This window comes from Copidosoma floridanum, unplaced genomic scaffold, assembly GCF_036245765.1.
Source record: "Copidosoma floridanum isolate Cflo_tuat_1 unplaced genomic scaffold, Cflo_Japanese_pri ptg000004l, whole genome shotgun sequence".
NCBI classification, from domain to species: domain Eukaryota; kingdom Metazoa; phylum Arthropoda; class Insecta; order Hymenoptera; family Encyrtidae; genus Copidosoma; species Copidosoma floridanum.
In genome coordinates, this window is record NW_028321881.1 from 12,348,755 (window position 1) to 12,364,606 (window position 15,852).

At 29.3% G+C, this 15,852-nt stretch overlaps 1 protein-coding gene across 4 annotated transcripts in view; it reads left to right on the forward strand.

Annotated features, from left to right (window-relative positions):
• The window catches only part of Ipo9 (Importin 9), a 176,866-nt gene that overhangs the window by 67,066 nt on the left and 93,948 nt on the right, over positions 1 to 15,852 (forward strand). For all 4 annotated transcript variants that reach the window (XM_089597849.1, XM_014348091.2, XM_089597857.1 and 1 more), the window contains 2 exons: positions 6,415 to 6,784; positions 6,861 to 7,108. In XM_089597849.1, coding sequence (XP_089453975.1) covers positions 6,415 to 6,784; positions 6,861 to 7,108 — 618 coding nt within the window. The remainder of the gene's footprint in view (positions 1 to 6,414; positions 6,785 to 6,860; positions 7,109 to 15,852) is intronic.

The window sequence follows — 15,852 nt, forward strand, 5'->3', positions numbered from 1 at the left end:
CGTTTACAAGTTCGTGATATATCGATCTTATTAATAATTAGGTAAAAGATCCCACAACCTTTTCCTGAGTTGTCTGATTTACCCATATTATTCGGTAATGGCAGAAACTCAAATCTTTCCTAGCTTCTTACATATTACCTTCATGTGGGATATTGATGGGTGGGCGATTTTTGTCGATAAGTATTTTTAACATAATGTGGAATGTTATAGTCATGTGTACAAGAGTGAGCCGTGACTCCATGACCTTTTAATTAGTCATTACAGTGACTCTCTTACCAGCAGAGAACCATATATATCCAAGAGAACGTCACTTACAAGAATAAATATGCCAGGGTTGAGGAATATAAAGTTTTCCGATCGTATGCAGGTATCTGTCAATTGTCACGTTAATAAATTTGACTGAGGAGTACATCCTTTTTAACGTCTATTGTAGATTTTTACGACTCAAGCATATAGTTCTAGAGAAAGCACAAAATTCTTAGGATCTACATTTCCAAACAGAAACTGCGTCTATGAGTCATAATTACTGTTACAGTCTATACATACAAATATATCTTCCTATATGATATAGCTGATATAGCTGTTTGTATGGGGCACACCACATATCCTTATTGACCTTCACAGAATCTTTCTGGGGTTTCTTTAAAAAAAGTATAGAATAACGAACACGTGTATGTAGAGGCACACAAACTATACAGAGAAGCAGAGCCCCACTTGTATGTATGTACTGCAGGGGCTTTTCTTTACTTCTGCTAGCTATATACCTTAGTTTTATATTACCTTTACTTTTTTAAGTATTGTGTAACATCTTTTGAAATAAGATTTTAAGACACATAATGTGGAAATTTTATTTTATCCGTATTAACAAAAATTTGTAAAAGAAAAAATTGTATTTATAACAAATAGTTATTTAACTTAAATGGTTAATTCAATTGAAGAACAATTAAGTAAAGATCTCATTTTTAAAACTATATCCAAACAAAAAAATGAATTTTTTTTGTTGATGGCCTAGAAGGTTCGAGTAAAACTTTTTTTTGAATAAAACATTTATTGATCATTTTATTCCTCAGTAAAAGCATATGATCAATGGCATGGACTGGCATTGTATCAGTGCTTCTTTCAAAAGGAATGACTAGTCATCAAACTATTTGCCTACCTTTAGATCCAAACATTATAAAAGTTCTATTCTAAGAATGAAACTCTGATCATTATAAATTAACAGGAGCAGATCAAAGTATTTGGAACAGAGCCACCATAATAGCCATAAAAAGTTCTGAAATAAAAGATAGAACTTAAAGTAATTTTTGTGATACTAACACTGCTTTTAAGAGCTCACAGTGGTATAATGGTAAAACACTTGCTTTCCATCTGAAGAGTTTTGGTTGGATTTTTCGCTCTATTCACTCGTGGTACCTCTGTGGAGTTTTTTTCTTCATATCGACGGTTTGGTAAAAGACACAGCCAACTCAGATAATTGGTGAAAAAGGTGCCAACTCAAAATTTGGGTTAAAAAAGCAGTCATTTCAGATTTAGCTTAAAAAAGGAGCTAACTTAGGTTCGGGTAAAAGAAGCAGTCAACTCGGGAGAAACTTTTTTTTTTCTCAAGTTTTGTCATGGCAGCACTGACATTCACAACAAAGATATAAATTGTGACGTTCCTTTTCACGTCACGATGTTCCTTTATTTAATGCCAAAATCTGTACTCTCGTGCTTCCGCGCGCTGTGATGGACTTCTAGTAACGCAGGGAGCATTCGTACCATATTTTATTTTTTAAAACAACGCAATATTTCTGATCAATGTTTTGTTAAAAAATATTAAAATTTTTACGTAGTAATATATAATTTTTATTTACTGAAACTTTGATACTTTAAACTATTCCATATTTTCTTGTATTGTATACAAAAATTTAATTTCTTTTTTTAACTATACATTATTCTTAGAAATAGAAGATTTTTTAGGTTTTAGATAAGAAATATTCCGAAAAGTTTGAAATATTGTAATTAAAGATGGTTGACGTAGCTTGAATGTGTTTTCATGAATAATTATCAAATATTTTGGCTGTAAATGAGCTCAGAGGAGGAGAGCTGAGCCTTATATCAAAACTTATTAATAGTATGACTAAATGATTATTGTGAAAAATAACACTGTATTTATATCAACTAATAACGTTAGGCTACACCACCAGTCCATTACGTCGGCTCAGTCGGCTGTCCAGTAAGCCTGAGGATCGTCATAAGAGATGATAAACGCTTGGGCTGGCTCGCCCCTTCTCTCCGGGCTCTAAGAGTTCACCACTGTATCGAACTATCAGAGTACAAACGTCGAGCAATAAAAGCCTCACGCTCAGCTCGTAGTATCTTGATGTGTCGAACTCGTGCAGTACAAACACTGGTGTTGTACAAAATCAAAATATTTCTCAGTGTGCCATTAAAATAAAAATTTTTTGTATAAGTATAATTTTTGCTGCCTTGTAATTGATAATACAGTTTATGGTAGTTTTTCTCATGTCCGCAATAAAAATCCTGCCTAGTTCTGGAATAAATCAGCTTTCCCACTATTTGAAGATAACGCGCCCTTGCGTAAACAAGTCTTAGAAAAGCTTATTTTCTTACAAATTAAGAGTGCATGAAGCCAAAATGAAAAAACTATCGTTTAATCCACTTAATACTACTATGCAATGTGTAAATTACTTTTAGTTCAATATTTACGTTTTCTTTGCCTGTGTTATGACCGGAATTTATTTAAATAATATGGATGAATTTAGTTACTAGATTCTTTTATTTAAATAATTAAAAATAAGTTTTTGTTCTAAACACAATTTATTTAGTCACAAAAAAAAACGTCTAACGACAGTTAGTAAACAATTAAAAATAGCTTTCAATGGTGGTACTGTCACATTTTTGTATTTATTCAAAAATAATACAACGTTTCGGCCGTTCGAACCAAACTATGAGAAATAAAAAATTCTTTACAATACAAATTTTGATAAAATACAATAAACGCAAATTAAGTTGAGTGTATAACATACCTCTGAATTTTACGAAAGGAATGTTAAATCTTAATGTACTCAGAGTTTCAAGTTAAGTTGCTTTTTTACTATTTATATACACAAATGACATAGCGCACGCACGCAATACAATCAAATTAGAATCGCAAGTTGTTCCTTGTGAGAAGCACGTAAACAGTATGTGTGTTTCTAATACTATGAATAAAAGAGGCTCCACAAATCATGTACATCAAGTTAATCTTCTTTCCGAATTGACTTAACAAGAGACTTATAACAATTGTCCAATTTCTCTGTATCTTGTTGTCTATGAATATTATTATTGAAGTTATGTATATTGAACGTTTCACAAAAACGGCGTTTTCTGTAATTTTGTTCTACGTCTAAAATTTTTCTTGTATCAAAATTGAAGTTATATGCAAATGCAATGCTATTTTGTGAAAGTGCAGATCTACCTCTTTTTTTTACGTCTTTTTTAAGTTCTGCCATTCATAATTTTACAGCTCTCGATATTTGACTGACATGACAGCAGTTGCGATTTGCACATGGTATTTGGTAAACGACGTTTTTTTTATCGAGTGGCTAAGTTACATTTTTTCCAAAAGGAAAAAATCGAATTCAACTTATTATTTAAACTGTATACCAAACCTATGTGAAGTTTTTTTACAATAATATGTAACATGACTGTGCAAGTAGGGAATATACGGCACTGATAAGATCAGTTTATAATTATTATCATTTTTCTGCGATTGTCAATCATATTCATGTTTTGTAAGGTATTTTTTTCACAAATTTATGAAGAAGTTTTTGAGAATAGTTTTTAGCTAGTAAAAATTCATTTATTAATTTTAAATCATTATGGTATTAAGTATCTGCTTATTTAATGGCAAAGTCTAGTGGTGTATAAATGATATCTATTTTATGCTGTATTAGGTGGTGGGAGAGAAAATTCAAGTATCAGCCAGAGTGCGTGGATTTTTGGTACTAATTAGTGAGTAATGTATTATTTTGTTGAATAATAATATCCAAGTCTATAAAACTAATGCTGTTATTATTACATGTCTCAATGGTGAATTGTAATTCAGTACAATAGATGTTGAAAATGTTTGTAGTGTAGGTAATATATTTTGTAGGTACACATAAGAGGATATCATCTACATAGCGTACATACAGTGGAACATTAAAACAAAACTTCTTTAAGCATGACATTTCAAAAAATCAGAAAAAAATTTGTAAAAACTTATTTACTTCATAAACAATCCCGTATTGATCCCACTTGCTTATAGAACTTTAAATAACTTAAATTAATTGCTTTAAAGGATTCTTTTGTAACAGTAAATAATATTAATCATTACCTAACAGTTCTTCTACTTTATGAATATAAATTGCTTTGTCAATGACAGCGATGAAATTAACCGTTCTTTCTGATTTATTGATCAATAATATTCTGCTGGCACTCACACATAAAAAATAGTTACAATTTGAAAAATAAATTAAAAGGTGTTATTATTTCACCTGGTTGTACTATAATTTGTCTGGGTGTAGCTTATTTACTAACACTAGTTAAATCTTAATTAAAAACGCAGTAAAACGTCTTTGGTAATTCTCAAATCGTGAAATCAATGCTTCTTTAAATGAATTTTGCACAGTTGTTTCTTTAAATTTAAAGTCGACTTTTTTCCAGTTCAACAACAAATATTATAAACAAGTTTTTACACAAGCTCATCAATGGGCAATCCTTGTAGTCCGGTACTGTATGATCTTATTATGCGTTTACTTGTGATTTCATGCTTGAAGAAGTTATGTTTTAATGTTCCACTGTATGTACGCTATGTGGATGATATCCTTTTACGTATACCTACTAAATATATTAACTATACTAAACAAATTATCAATAGCTATCGTCACTCTGAGAAGGTTTACTATTAATGATGTTACTGATAAACAACTTATATCTATCTCAGGTGGTTGTTACTACTGGTTCGGAGTTCTCTAATGCTTTGTGCAGTATTTCTCAGTGGTTCTTTAAAGTACGCGAATAAGTCCGTGGCCGGAAAAAAAGATGTTGCGGTTCCTGCTTTCTCTGTTGTCGCCAAAACTACTTTTAGCCGGCCTCTTTTGCTGTACCTCGCTGCTTAGCGTAGTCCAAGACTATTAATATCATTGAAATACACCTAAGTTGCCTCAGCCGACGCGTTACGCCTTACGTGTATAAAGTACTTGCAGGACGTGGTCGTGGGAGATTTTATGTATTAAGAAATAACAATATAACAGTACCAACCGCATTTTTCTGACAAGTGTGACGGAGATTTTGGATCAGTGATGATGCAAAATTGTATTAGCAACAAAAGAAATACCAAGTACAAGCTTGAGTGGGACTAATAAGATTATAAATTTTGCAGTGAATCATTTTGGAAATTTTACAATCAATTTCAAATATATAAAAATAATTCGTTAATTACAATTTTGAAATTTGTATACATTATGAGAGGTGAATATACATTATTATGAATTCGCAAATAATCTATTCATTAATACATACAACACAGTTTATTCACAGATACATATTTAGTATCAAATAATATATTCATATCAAACTTTACGTATGAATTGCGTTTTTACTTATAGTATGATTCATGCGTATTAACTTGGGGTGTAACACTTGCACGAAGAGACACGCAGAAAGTAAAAGTTCATAAAAAATATAATTCAATTATAAAATAGACTAATGGCATTTTAAAAATTTATTAATATTATTTTAATAATTATGACTATGAACCACTTTTTTTTTAACGTGCGTCAAAGTTGTTAAAAACATATTTTTTAATCCGTTTTTCGATTTACGTGTATGTGCAAATAATCTAAAAACTCCATGTTTTTCGAGACCCAGCCTTAGCGTGCCTGTAAGTACTGGAAAGCTATTAAAAAATTCAGTCCAATGTTGTAACAATTGATTACATTAAAATTTGAGATGGCATTAATTTGTCAAAAAGAGCGATGAAAATTTTGTACTAATTATTCGATCCCTGCGTACGATTAAAAAACTCTATCTTGTTTAAGTCTAGCAGGCCCCCATGTACCTTAAAATAATTTTATATCACAGCCTTACATGATTCCAATGAATTAAATGTTTTTTTTAAATTGGAACAGAGGTATACAAATGAGGTGTAAATTTTTTTTACTGGTTGTTTGATTATCTGTTATCTGTTAACGATTAAAAAACTCTCTTTTTAAAGATTCTTGGGCTCACATACTAGTGATATTATTTTTACTGGACAAATGAAAATCAATAGAACATAAGAGTTGGTGCTAGTAGGAAAATGCTTGACTTCTACGTTCTAATTTTTTTAAAGATACATCCAATCTTTTTCTAAATATTTAATAACAAATAAATGATTTTTGTGTTTAGCAATATTCTTTAAGAACTCGAGGAAGAGCAGTTGAGATATTTACAACAATATCAAGTTTAGTTGCCGAAAGTGACATCCATCATAAAGGTTTTATTGAACTGTATTTGGAACCAGTTATACCTATGTTTTGTGAAAAATTTGTAAAGTGTCTAGAAATGCCTGATGGTCCAACAAGTGATAGCAACCTCAAAACTGAAATCGTAAAATCTATAAATTGCTTGATTTTAAAATTGTCAAAACATATGACAACAATCGTACCACGAATTCTTTCGTCTGTATGGACTTCTTTGACTCAATGTGCTAAGATATACCAAGAAAAAGTCCTCAATGAAGACGAAAATCCTGATAATATCGAAATTGATTCTGATGGTAATACTTATGGTGAATAATTCTGTTTTCCAAAATAACTTTATTCAAAACATTGTCATAATCATTTTTTTTACAGGTGAAGTCATTGATTGTAACAATCTTGTTATAGCTATTTTTGATTTTATCAGTTTATTAATAGATCGCAAAAAGTATTCTCATTTTTTAAACGACTTGCTTACTGATATTATGTACAATATTATTTTATTCCTACAAGTCACTCAAGATCAAATTGAAATATGGACAAATAATCCAAATCAATTCATTGAGGATGACGATGAGTTGGGTGCATACAATGTTCGAATGTCAGCACAAGAACTTCTTCAGGTATTTTGAACATTCCACATTAACAAATCTACTGATAAACTTCATAGTCATATTAAGAACTTTTATCCCTAATATTATTATTTTCATCTCATAAAATTATAATTATGCACGGGGGTCCTATGTATTTTATAGATTATCTTAAAAGTCGTACAGCTTGCACGTTCTTAACTTTTTTCACCTCATCAGAGATCCAAAAATATTTTATTACTTAAAATATCTGCATTTGAGACATGCATTACAGTAATTTTAAAAAAATTACAGCTCATATCAAATAAAATGACTAACGCCTTGTTTCTACACATAAAATCCTTTTACTACGAATCATAACGATATTATAGATTAGTCATAACGATACAAGGATTTTGTGTTCTTAAATACACTCATTTTCCATTAACTTACTTGCATTTTTAGCTAATAACAGTTATAAACTTTATAGATTACTTCCATCGTAATACGGATATAACATATAATTTTAAAAGAAAGAGACCAAATTTAAATGCTAGCAGTACTGTAAGAAAAAGAAACAAGTACACCATTTGTTGATCAAATATTAAACTCGAAAGCGATAAGAGAGTTATGATGACTAATGTAAATCCATAAGAAATATCGAACACAATTTTGACAGCAACTTGTATCTTATGTAAAATCCAAAAGATCAGCAGTTTTAACCATCAATTACTGCATAATTATTACAGCATGACTGTGCTCATGTCAATCGAGAGTAATTAGGTTAAGCTCTGATTTATCGTTCGGAGCTCCAACCTGACGTGTCCTCCTTAAATGCAAGAGTATAAAAAATTCCTTGCACGTGCCAATATTTGCCTTTTGTCTTTCATCAAGTGCTCTAAAATAACTATAAAAGTTACTGAGTGAGTTCAGTTTCGTCTTTTAAGCGAATGTAAGACTTAATTTAGTGATTCAGGAGTGTGTATTTCAAGCAAATTTTAGTCTTAGTTTCGGTGAATAAGCTATGTTGGCAAAGTTGAAGCAAAGCATTTTATTAGATAAGACATAACTTATTTGTCGACTAAATTTATTTTCTCAATTCAGTTATTTAAAGATTTAAGATTCTTATTCATAGGAATATAATTTTAGCTTGGATGAATAAGTTAAATACCAAGCAAGAATTAAATAGATAACGTATGACAAGACCTTCACTAGGATGTGAGATAAAGAAAAGAATGAAATACGCTACTACTGCATGATACATAAGATATAAATTCAAACAGTAGGTCAACGCCAGCTTGGCGTACGACACATTAACACCACTTCACATATACTATTCGGTGAAACCTAACACCACAACACCTACTCAACGATTTTAAAGAAAAGTATACTGTATGTAAGAGTAAATAAGGCCTTCGAGCCGACGGATTGTTCCTGACGAACAAAAAATTAAATTTATCAATTTGTAGAACGAATCCACGAGTTACGCCCTTCACTTAAAAGTTTGGTCGTAACATTGTCTATTAAAATTGAATAATTTATCATAATTTTGTAAAGTTATGTCTACGTTCTAAAAACTATGAAATTTTAGTATTACAATAATATTCTTAATTAACAATATTTTTTTAAGTTGTTTACTCCAAAACCTTACGAATTATTGCAAAAAATAAAGAAACACGAATCCTAACCTACAAAATGTAATTTCGTTAAGTTCTTGTTTCTTAGTGTCCCATCACATTATCTGGAATACGGAAGGTCGGGAATAAATAATTGGAAATGAAACTTCTTGAAGCGCACTGTTTTCAAAAATTCAATTCGTGCAACGAATAAGCAAACTAGAAAAAGCAAATTAGGATATACGATAAGACCACGTTTTTTCAGTTGTTTTTAGTGTAGATATTTGTATACAGTACATCACGAGTGTCCCTACTCTTCTATCTCTGCTAGTTGGTCCTCCGTAAGTATGAGTGTATATTTCTATAAGATGTGGCGTGCCTGTACGAACTCCTAGTAATACATGTTATAGTATGGCTGGAATTTCTTACACACTTAACGCCTTAATTCCCTAATAGAATGTTATAATTGTTACTCCAAATTCATGTTATTAAAACAAATTTAGTTGACAAATGATGGAATTTCAATAGAAAAAATATTGCCGGTTTGATCAAGGTAGTATTTTGAACATATCTTTTTCTTTGAGTACGTCAAATAAATAATGAAAAAATACGTATATATATATACATATCTTCCTATATAATATAGTCGTAAGAGTAAGAGCGAGGTTTTGCTCCCCCCGCTCCCCCCCACCTCCCCCCCAAATAAGGTAGTTATTCTTTTATTTTCTTGCATTTTTCGAGTAATTCTACTTTTTTGCTAGCTCCTCCCGCTCCCCCCCAGCTCCTCTCCCTACTCCCCCCCAGCTTCCCCATATATAATGTAAATATATTCGTAATGCTTTATATATTAACTGTTACAAGTGGTCTAATTTTCACATATAATTTTGTTTGACCATAACAAAAAATTTTGTTACAATTATCTTACTTATGATGTTTATTTTGATTACACACTCTAAAATGTCTTTTTAGGTGCTCTGCTCTTACATAACCTTTTTCACAATTTTGACAAATATTTTTTTGAACGCCTCTGTCATGACTTTTCAAATGTCTCTGTAAGTGATAATTTCTTTTGAAACATTTCCCGCATTTAATATGCTTCAAATTTTCCTCAATGTTTTGGCATTCCTTTGTGTGACGCAAATGGTTTTTCTTGTCTAATATTATACTACACAGATCACATAAAAAAAATTTTTTTTTGTGAATTTTTTCATGCGATGATAGATACTCTTGATTTGAAAATTTTGAGTAACATTTGTCACACTGATAAAATTTTGCATCCATGATGGTGTATCTGAAAACATATTACAAATAACGGATTGTTTATGATTACATAAATCTGGGTACTAGACGGTACTGAAATTTGCTTTTTTGATAAAAGATAAAATTGGCAAAAAAGTATAAAAATAGTAATTAACTATAGAATAGTTTTTTTGTTACTCTAAAATTTCATTCCAAATAATATTTTTAATTTCAAATTTGTTTTCTGATTCAATTTGGATAAAAACTTTTTTTGGGTTTCTACATCTAGACAATGCAACATATAATTGCCCATGAGAAAATAATGGTTTTCTAAGGTATAATTCTAAGGCATCAAAACTTTGACCTTGAGATTTATTAAGTCATAGAAAAAGCTAAGGTAAATGGAAATAGCTTTCTGTACAATATAAATTATAGCGAAGAAGAATTGTTTGTTTGTAGCGTTATTCGTGGAATAAAGACTTTATTTCCTTTTTTTTCACCTGTGATTATTTCAGCTTCGATGTTGTATTTGAATAATTTTGTAATTCGTAATGTTCTACCATTGCAAAGTCCTTCAGATATGTTTAAGTTTCGTATCAACATAACAATAGCGTTATTTTCAAATTCAATTCATGTGGTGGAACACCTTCTTTAATTTTATTTAAATATTCTGTAGGGAAATTAATGTAAATATTATCTGATTCATCTACTCCTTTGTGAGTTGCTTTATCAATACTATAGTACGTTACTAATGTTCCTACCATATTATTTAAAATTTTTTTTTTTCAAAAAATAAGTGTATTCATTGTGAGATGTTAATATAGCTTTACTTATAAAAAAATCATCATCATTATTTACAATTTCAGAACATACATCATTTGTTTTCCATGTCTGAGGAATTATAAAAGTTTTAATTTTGCCTTCTCCTATGTCTAGTCGCAATGAAGAAAATTTTTTATCAATTGAACGTATATTATTTTTTAAATAAAAAATACTTAATAAAGGCCAAAAATTAGAAAATTTTATGGTTTCTTGAACAATAGTAATTTTGCTTCCGTTTTTTACTACTGGGAGAATTTGACGAAAGTCTCCACCTAAAATTATTATTTTATTTTCAAAAGGTTTATTACTACTAGATAAATCTTTTAAAGTCCTATCAACGATTTCTAACGCTTTTTTCGGTATCATAGAAGCTTCATTCCAAATAATTACTTCTACATTACGTAATTTTTGTTTATCTGGCTCAAACTGGAAGAATGCACTTTCTATAGTGCTTAAGTCTAAAGGAAGTCTGAAAGTTCTGTAAATAGTCATTCCCTTTGGGAGCAGAATAGAAGCAATACCTGTCCAAGGCATTGTAAGAATTTTTTTTCAATTGATATGAAATAATAAATTAATGTTTTGTATAGAAAAGTTTTTCCAGATCCACCAGGACCATCGATGAAAAAATTTTTTTTTAATTTTATTATTTCTTGAAAAATTCGACATTGATCATGACTAAGGTGTGAAAACATTTCATGAAATTTATGTTCACAAAATATTCTTTCATCATTGTCAGTATCGATATTTTTTTTTATCGTTTCTGATGGTTCCGGGAAACTCAAATCTTCACAAGACATATTTTCAGTATTAAAAATTTCGTTTAAATGTAAAAGAGCTTTATTGTGATCATCTTTACAATCTTCAATGAAAAATTTTTTGTATTCGTTCCAAATAATATTATCAAAAAAAGTTTCAGACATAATAAACCATGCAAAAAATTTTCGTAGTTGAAAAGGCAGCATAACGTTACATGCTTTTTCAAAAATTATATCGTTTTCAAAATCGTGTTCTACTAATCCCATAGAAATAGCTGTTTCCATATACGTACTGTAAGTGATATCATTAACAGTTCTTAAATCTATAAAAGAAGTTTTTCCTGCTACTTTATTTAATATCAATTTTAAATAAAATCTTTCCTGATCTTTTTGGAGAAACTGCATTTAATCTGCCGATTGTAATTTTTTTTTTTTAACATGTTTCCGTTTATTTCATTGTTTTGTTTCATTGTTGAATGTATAATACTCAGGAATATTTATGTATTTTATTCATTTTGCACTTTCATCAATTTTTTTCAGTTCAAACCATGCTATTAGAGGGGTTTTTCAATTCTTAAGTGATTCCTCAATTTTGCCTTCTTCGAAGATAATGTTTTGTTTATGTTCGACGTGAACAGGTAAATAAAATACTGAATGACTTCTCTCACAGAGAGGAAATTCGTAAAGTCTCCATGCTGCCTCCATCGGGCTTAAATAACGACCATCAACAAATTGTGATATTTCATCGACTATCTCGTTATTATTTTTTTCACTTCCATTTTGATCTTCTTTTTGGATTTTACAAAAAGCTTAATCACTTCCTTTATGTATGTAGTTGAAACTATATTTAATGCTTTGTATAGATGCACAACATTCAACATTTATATGAAAATTATATTTTATCAACAAGTATTTGTTGCAAGGGACCACTATTAAATTATTGACTAGAATTTTTTCATAACTGTGTTTTAATATATAAGTATGATTTTTATTACAGTTATTTCTCCTCTTGTATTCAGGATACCCATTTTTTTTAAATTTTGTAACTAATGTAAAAGGTTTTGGAATGTTCTTTTTGCAAATTTTTTTGTTTTTATCATAACAAGGAGGATTTTTACTGTGTGGCCCATAAAGCATATGTTTTATAACCAATTTTTTGTAGTTGGCTATTATCGTTTGAAATTTCAGCAGAAATATGTTTATCTATTTGTTCAGGTGTTATCAATTTATCGTTTGAAAGTAATGTTATAAGAATATGTGCATGAGCTAATCCTCGTTTTTGAAATTCAATAGTATAAACACATGCAATAACCTTACCAAAGATATCTTTTTTTGTAATATCATCTAATATAGACTGTAATTTTGTTTGAAATAGCCTTACTGTTATGTTTGGAATATCATTTGGAATTGTATTATTTGGGAATTCTTTCAAAACTTAATTCAATTCTTTCCATTGTGGATTACATGTAACTGTTATAAATAAATCTGGTTTTTCATGCTTTCTCATAATGGACATAGCATCGTGATAGTGTTGTTGCATATATCTTGGACCCCCTATATATGTTGATGGTAAAATATAAAGATTACCAACTTTACCATTTTCAAAATTGTTTGAAATATTGCTAGTACTATTTATTACGTGATCTAATAAACCTTGATAACACTCTATTCTTAAGGACTTTTGATTATTTCTAAAGTAGTTTATTCTATTACTTTCGACCATTGCATATGCATGTAAAAAGAATTGTTGTGTTAGTCGTCCGCCATATAACAAGGGATTGAAGTTTTGTGATTTTGGTCTATACGACAATCTATACAAATAATATTGTAAAATTGAAAGCGTTTCAGATTCGTTTCTTGGATTTTTACTATAATTAGTACTCCAGCCTAAGTCTCCTACAGGAAACATTAGGGGAAATACCATAGGGTCTATGAAATGAGAAAGTTTCTTTAAATATGTGTATGACGGACCGTTTTCTGGTGAATACTTTGGATATACACGTAAATCAAATTTATCGATTGTACTCGAATTAGAAACAATAATGGCACAACATTCTGGTGCCAATGGCTTATTATGTTGATGTTTTTGGTTGATATTTTTTCGAATAAAATACATTTTATAATTTGGTAAATTTTGAATGTTTGCAATTTAGTGTAAATTTTTGTAATTTTTGGAAAACGGATTTTTATTCATAATTTTAGTTAAAATTTTTACATGTTCTTCAACTAAATTTTTATTTGTATTTAATCTTTTTTCGATAGCCGTTAAATGGTCGTAAATATAAAATTGACTACACAATAGTTCTTGTTTTTCAGCTGGAAATAGAGGATTGGGAGAAAAATGACAAACTTGATCCTGGATTTTCAAATTATAAATTGCTTTCTTGTTTTTATGAACAAAGTTTGCGTTAAAGGTAGCAAAACAAAACAAATTATTATAATATCGAATCAAGTGTCTGAAATTGTCATCGCTAACCAGAAGATTTTTTAAATTTTGTCGTAATGACTTAATGGAGATAAACTAATTTTTCCGTTCTTACAACAATTTAATTTTTTTCGTTCTTCTTTCCAAAATACAGCTAAACAATGTGGACACTCGAATTTCGTTTCTCTTAAATCAGATAAATCAATTATTGAAGATGATTCGTTAAAATTGTTGTCGAAAACTAGTAGTAATTTTGATTTTTTCCTAGAAATGCCTTCTAAATTATTATCAAGTTCTTTTTTTTTAGATCGTGCATTGCGACAATAAAAATTTTTAACATATTTTCTTATGTTATCATTATTAAAATTAAAAAAATGAAACAATCCGTCGTCTAAATTTCCATTAAAAAAAAAAGTTAAATACAATGTACTTGAATTATCAGATGGCAATGAATAAGAATAATAAGAGTTTTCAAACAATATTTTGATGCGAATATTATAAATTTGAACAAAACTTTGTATTTCTACTTCACTACCTTCAACACCAAATTGACTCATGTACTTTTCGTAATCTTTTTTGTTTTTAATGTCAAAAAAATACGGAGACCAATAATAAAATCTATATAATATTCCCATCTATTAATAATGTTTTTGGTAATCATATGTTGAACTTTGAGGTGAAAAGTATCAGAATGATATAAGAAAAACGAGAAACATCGAAATAATCCATTGCCATCTCTTGTTATTTTACATTTTTTTTAAATCTTTTTTCTGATACATTTTGAGTGGTTAAATTTTCAATTTTTGTTTGATTTCTGTTTGAAGTTAAATCATTGCTTTCATCTTTTTTGTTAAAGTTTCCGTTATTAACGAATTCATAGACCATGAAATGTCCAGAATCATAATCTCTACTGAAAATCAAAATTAGTCGTAGGTCGTTCAGAGGGTCTCCAAAAGAATAAGCTCTATTAGAATTTTCAATCTTAACTTCAACAAATACCTTGAAATAATCAACAAAACTCATTATTTCAATATCACTTCCGTAAACACCGGATTTTGACATATGTTGAGCGTAATTTTCTTTACTTTCAATGTTAGGGTAATAATCATTTCCCTTTATAAAATATTCATAATCATTCCATTTGTCAATTACATTATTTACTATAACATCGCGTAGTTGCATGTGAAAATTTTGTGAACCATGTAAAAAAAAAAAAAGAAACAGCTAAACAAGCAATTTTCATCACCTTCTATTTGAATAATTGAATTAAATATTTTTTATTTTATACTTATACTTGAAAATTTAGAGATAAAATTCCTTATCTCGTAAATTCACGTTCCGAAAATGAGTAATTTTATCTTGATGTTTTGGTTTTCATCAACAGACAATCCCCTCAATGAAGAACCACGACGACTGAGAAAACTCTGCGTATAATCAAAACGTATATTATATGAAAATTATAAGAAAAATAAATTATAAAAGAAAATTATTTGAAATAATAAAAGACTAAATCTTTTTTTTTCTAAGATGTTTTATCTATTTGTATTTTAAAAATCAAAAATAGATATAAAAATTTTGGCAAGAAATCAGAATTTAGCTTTAAACATTTACTATAAATGTCGATGCTAACTTTTTTGGCACGAGTTGTGAGATGAAAAGTAAATAGCTCGTGATGGGAGCATTCATCAAATTTAGACATAAGATTAACGATAATTTTAAGATGAAGAGCTTCAATTACAAATATTTTTGCTGAGAGATCACTTAATTTGCTTAATTTAGGTCGAAATATTATTTACAACATAATAATTTATGGAAACAGATTAAAATTGTATTTGTGTATTGCACGTATATGTGTGTTTTAAAATATCAATACATTAAAATATCTTGGAAATTTATCTTGTCTACCATCGACGATCGATAGAAAAAATGTAGACGCAAGTG